Raw genomic sequence first — 6,409 nt, 5'->3', positions numbered from 1 at the left:
GCGGCATCAATCCAAGTAAACTTAAGGAAAAAACCCACGGCTATTTTTCACAAAACAAACAAGAAACCATATTTAATAATAATTAATAATTAATTTTCATTTTATATTAATATTACTAATATTTAAAATTTATTAATATTTATTTGTAGCTAATAGTAATAAAAAACAATTAATATTAACAAAAAAAAATATAATTGGAAAAAAGTGACAATAAGCTATAAAAACGCTACTCCAAGTAGTGTTTCAACAACTAACTTATGTCCATCCAAACATGTACCTAGAAAATAAACTAGCTTATTTTTACCAAACGGTGCCTACATATACCAAAAGATTACCAATAACCCACATATCACATATGGATTTATGAAAAAACATTTTTACAAACAGATGTTTGAAAATTGTATTAAAAATTTGATGAAAAAAATTAATTATTCATTGTTAATCTTTCGATAATCACCAGGGAATCACCGATGGTTGTTTAATTTTTTTTTTAAATTCACATTTTTAGCCGTTGTAGGTAATTCCGCCAGTGAATTTATACTTTAAAGACTTATCATCATCAACTTTATGTGAAAATTCAGCATGTCGACACTCTGTCACAAATCACCGACAACTTCTGGATGTTATTTAATTCGTTGCGAAGAGTGCATGTCTGGTGTCTAGTAGTATATCACCGTGATTGAAACTTTAATAAATTCAAGTGTATGAACATGACTAAAACTATGTGAAAATGAGGGTCACTTCAATCCTTTTTGGAAACTTTGTCATACGTGAACCAAAACTATAGACCATACCACCTTTATAAATTAAAACAACAAAATAGTCACTCTTCAATATTCAAACTCAAGAATCACCATACTGATTAAAAAGTAAAACTCCAAAACTTTATAATAAAACTAATTAAAACACATATGATTGAATCCAAATTTAAACCACACACAATTGAATAAATGCCAAAAACATATAAAATTTGTAATAAAACAGAACTAAGACCATCTGTAGTCATGAACTTGTTTCATGAACCTATTCACAGGTTCATGACTTTGTCACATCAGCTCTCCTTTTATATCACATAGGCTTTTTTTTCCTGCAGATCTCATAAACCTTTCATCCTCAATCATTGATCACTCCATTCAGTTGGAGCGGTTTGCCATGTCATCCCAACATCCACAACGGTGTTTTTATTTCAAGAAGCGGTCCACGAAATAATTTTGGATTTATGAACCTCAACGCTACAGATGCTCTAACTTCGACCTAACCCCATAGGGGCCTTTGGGGGCCACTTTTACATTCGTAATAGTTTGAAGATATAATAAATTCGTATTGCTATTTCTCAGTTGATAGTTTGAATGTTCTGAATTTTAGTTTTACATTAACCAATCTTTTTTTTTTTCTTTCTAAATTTAACAGTAGATAATAGCAAAAAGAAAAAAGAAGTTACATGCATATTATTTTGATCTATGAATTTTTGTAATATTATATATTTCGGCCCCTCAAACTACAACGATCGTATTCCATCTCTGACACCTGACTTTTATTTTAAAGAACCAATTTTTAAAATTATCGTATAATTGTACGATGATGGATTCATGTGATTTCAAATATATTTTTTCCGTATAGTTTAGAAGGAAGTCATAATTCAGTAGTACTACTGTCACTGAAAATGGGTCATGTGCTTCTGCTTCTCTTCTCTGCCATCTTCCACCATGCACCATCCCTTTCTTCCTCTCTCACTTACTATTACTATACTCTCATTTAACTCCCAACTCCACCACCACCACCACCGCCGCCGCCGCCACCATCGCCACCACTCTTCACTTTCCGATCAATCTTAGCTAATCAGCCATGAAAACCCACCAACCCAAACTCAAACCACCACCTCGTCCTCTCTTCTCTTGTGGTTTCTTTCGCTACTGCACTCAATCTGTACTCAGCCCCACCAATCCCAACCCGCCGGCGCTACCTCTTTCAGAACAACCGCCACCACCACCACCACCACAACCCCACTCCGAATCTTCTTCTTCATCGAATACTTCACAAAGCTTCACTCAATGGAGATTCTCTCACACACCCATCTCAACCAGCAATATCCTGGCGGACCCATCGCCGGAAACAACCCGAATGCACCACCAATCACCTCCGCCGCCACCTCCTCCGCCACCTGTTATTATTTCAGACCTTCAAGAGCTTTTCCACGTGGCAGAGCTTCAGTTCAGTACGGGTCTCGATTCGGACAAAGTGAAGGCAATCTACATGCTGCAGTATTCGTTGGTTAATCCACGCGCCGCCACGGAAGGTGGAGAGTTGGTGTCGTGTCCACCGGCGGTGATGAGAGGAGTGTTGGGTTGTTTGAAGGATAAAGCGGTGGCGAAACCGGCAACCAAGGTGTTGTTGGCGCTTTGTTTAGGTGAGTCTAACAGACACGTGGCGGTCGAGGAAGGGGCGGTGGGGAAAGTTGTGGAGGCGCTGGTGGATTTGGACGGTGGTGCGGTGGCGGAGAGGGCATTGGCGGCTTTGGAGCTTCTTTGTACGGTGGCGGAGGGGGCGGCGGAGTTGAGAGCACACGCGCTGGTGGGGCCGATGATGGTGGAAGTGATGAGGAGGATGGAAACCACCAGGGGGCGGGAGAACGCCATCGGGATCTTGGCGGTGATATTCGGCGGTACCGGAGGAGATGCGGCGGTGGGGTTTGCACCGCAAGAGGAGGTGGCGCGTGTAGTGATGCTGGCAATGCAAGGGGATTGTAGCGCCAGAGGAAGGAGAAAAGGGGCCCAGCTTCTGAAAATTCTTCAAGAAAATGAACGTTTAGATATAACGCAAGAAGTGGGATGAACGGCCACGATTTCATCTGGAGAATGTATTATTTAAAAGACCAATTATGCGATTTCTTTCTGTACTTCCAAGACGATTAATGAAAAATAAACGGAGGTTAACGGTTATGAATGTTTTGGAATTGACAAAAGGATAATAATAAAAATTTGATCCGGTCAACATGGTCCAATTTTTTGGACCATATTAACCAGATCATATAATAGATCGAATATATGTTCATATTAAGCCTTACCTTCAACGGGTTTCACTACTGAACCATTTACATTTGGATGATCAGTTCCATCCATAACGAGGTCGTGAGAACCATGCTGTTGTTTTCTAAGTAAAGACGTTTTTAAACATGATTTGTCTATACCTTTTTATGTTTATCCATGAACGTGTACAAAACTTACCCGTCTTCTAACAAATCAGCAAGGGAACAAGGTAGAAAACAAATGCAATGTGTCATTAATTTGATTAACACTTCTTATATTATTCGTCACATCAACATCTAGCTTTACAACTGACGGTTCTTGTATAAGACTCCATTTTAGCTTCTTTGGCTTTATCAAGACCAACAATATATCATCAGAACAATAAGATGCGTATGTAGAAACGTGTTCGATAATGATACATATATTAGAGTTAATCATATATAATTGCATATATAGCACTATCTTTCCTGCTCCCAGTATCGAGAATACTGCAATACCAGAATCTGACACATGTGAATGCGATTCAAAGTATAATATGTGTATGCTCATTCTCAAAATGGTCAAGGATTCATACATATTCGAACTCCATTACAACTCTCTTAAAGAATTTATGATTCAAATAGATTCCGCTAACCATTTTATTAAGATTTGTTTTGATGATGAATATTCAGTTTCAGTTTTCTAAAAAAATCTCATAGTTGAAAAGACAATTATATATGAATATGGTCAGGGTCGTTTTAATTGCAAATATATATATATATATATATATATATATAGAGGAGCGTTCAAATAAAAACTTGACCCATTTGTGTAAACCGTGTAAACCAATATCATGCATTCATTTTTTTGATCAATGGCTAAGATTGCATTACTTTATTTTAGGAAATTAAAAATTAAAAAATAATTAATATTTATTTTATTTCATCAATAAGGGTAGAATCGGTAAACAAATTTAATTCATAGTGTTTTTTATTCAAGGCAACCATATCAGGTAAATTAGAAAATGAAAATGTTTCACCATMATGAATCTATTTCATTAACTATTTTGCAATGAAACCTTTTCACATTGAAATTTTTACATGCAGATTAATTTCATAACGAACAAAATCCATTATGCATTATTTCATTAACTATTTTACATGAATCTGTTTCATTACCTATTTTACATGAATCTATTTCATTAACTATTTTACATGAATCTATTTCATTAACTATGCACCCGTTTCATGATACGTATATTTCATAACGAACAAAATCCATTTATGCACCCGTTTCATGATACGTATATTTCATAACGAACAAAATCCATTATGCACTCATTTCATGTTCATTCTACCAACTAAACTGATCAACTTCGATTACAATGCAACATTGATCACCATGAAACTAGTTCATGAATCACGAATCAATTAGAAAATGAAAATGTTTTACCATCATGAACCTATTTCATATACTATTTTGCAATGAAACCTTTTCACATTGATATTTTTACATGCAGATTAATTTCATATACAATAAAATATATTTCTAAAAGAATCTCATAGTTGAAAAGACGATTATATATGAATATATGGTCAGGGTCGTTTTAATTGCAATATATATATATATATATATATATATATATATATATATATATATATATAATCTTTGCCTAAGACTTTGTTAAACTGAGAGAACTGATTTTTAGCCATTCTCTCACTGATCAGCGAGGGAACTGGTTTTTGACCAATTTTCTTATTGATCCCTCGCAGATCATCGAAGGAACTGGTTTTTGTCAATTCTTTTGCTGATCGGCAAAAGTTTTTTTTTGTTGTTGCTGATACTTTGTTTTCTAGTAGTGTTTAAACACCCTGATGGGTTATATAACACCTCTTATGTCAATGTTTTTTTTTTCTAATGCTATTGTAATTCTTGTTTAAGATATTATTCTTATCTTATCTTTTATGTGTTATTATTATATTTTCAAAATAAAATTTAGTTTTTTATTCATTTTTATATTTTTTTTAAACATATTTGCATATAGTGGTTATAATAAATGTTATTTTAATAATAATATAATAATAATAATAATAGTACTAGTGGTAGTAGGTATTATTACTATTGTTATAAACGTTATCTTATTTGTAATAACCATAAAAATATATAAATACCAATAAGTACTTAATCTTGATGTTATTTACGTCAATAGCATTCAAATGATGCAATTTATTAAAGCATTTCCAGTATTTTCTAAAATCAAAAAATGGCGTTTTTGTTATTTATATGTCTTCAATGATGTAATACACATATTTGTTGTTTATTTAATATATTGAGTAAATTTGTATGGATTAGGTGTCTAAATAAAATAAGAGTGTTTGTACTTAAGACATTTTTTGATAAAAATAAGCTAACTTATTTTTCAGGTACACGTTCGAATGCATAGCATTTCAATAGGCTAATTTATTGAAACGCTACTTAGAATAACGTTTTGGTAGCTTATTATCATTTTTTTTCAATTATAACTCTCATTAATAAAATTTAAATATTACTAATATTAATTAATATAAATTTAAAATTAATTATTAATTAATTCTAATTATACATTTATACATAATGTTATTTATTGATTATTTACAATAGCTATTAGTTATATCATTATTTTTTTAATCTATACTATATTATAAATCATTTGACAAAAACTCTTAAAAACCATTTTTTATGCGTAAAGTATTGTTTATTAAGTATTGTTTACTTAAAACTCAAGATTGCAAGTAGATTGTACGTAAGTACAACTTATTAAAGTTTCACATATGAATTCATGTAACTAACTGCAGATAAATATAATCAAATACAGGATAAAACATCTTATTTTAAATATAAAATATAATTAGGATAAATCATTGAGTTATAACAGAATACTTAATTATTATCTTTATAAAATGTTATATCATTAAACCAAAAATAAATTATTTCGTTATTAAACTTAAATTAAATTATAATAAAAAAATAAAACTTTTAAATAGTTGATTTGATATTAACATTGATATATTTATTTTCAAAATTTTATTATATCTTCAAAATTATATTTAATTCAAAAATAAAATCATTATTGCTTTCTTAAAAACACATAAAATCGTATTATAACATCGACAGAGACAGATAATAAAAAAATAGAACGTTAAAGTTGAGATGTGTCTCGCTGCATTGCACGAGTACTTTTCTAGTTATTATTAAATATACTTAATTATCAAAACGTAAATATAATAATTTTAGTAATGTTTATGTACCATAAAAATTAAAATTATACTTATTTTGTTTCATAGATGATATGTGTTAAATAATTTGAATAAAATATTTAATTTAATTATTAAATATATTTTAAAAAAATTAATTCAATGCTTTTC

At 31.4% G+C, this 6,409-nt stretch overlaps 1 protein-coding gene across 1 annotated transcript; it reads left to right on the top strand.

Moving 5' to 3' along the window:
- The first annotated feature begins 1,824 nt into the window (after window positions 1-1,824).
- LOC112518847 (U-box domain-containing protein 26) lies at window positions 1,825-2,896 on the top strand. The gene has a single exon (XM_025126610.1). The coding sequence runs from the start codon at window positions 1,846-1,848 to the stop codon at window positions 2,830-2,832; it is 987 nt and encodes a 328-aa protein (XP_024982378.1). The 5' UTR covers window positions 1,825-1,845; the 3' UTR covers window positions 2,833-2,896.
- Window positions 2,897-6,409: the final 3,513 nt, after the last annotated feature.

The sequence above is a fragment of the Cynara cardunculus genome (assembly GCF_001531365.2).
Source record: "Cynara cardunculus var. scolymus isolate 2C chromosome LG 10, CcrdV1, whole genome shotgun sequence".
In the NCBI taxonomy this organism is placed as follows: domain Eukaryota; kingdom Viridiplantae; phylum Streptophyta; class Magnoliopsida; order Asterales; family Asteraceae; genus Cynara; species Cynara cardunculus.
This window is presented reverse-complemented; position numbering and strand designations above follow the sequence as displayed.

Coding starts and splice junctions, on each gene's coding strand:
- LOC112518847 (XM_025126610.1), top strand. CDS start 1,846: ATGAAAACCCACCAACCCAAACTCAAACCACCACCTCGTCCTCTCTTC.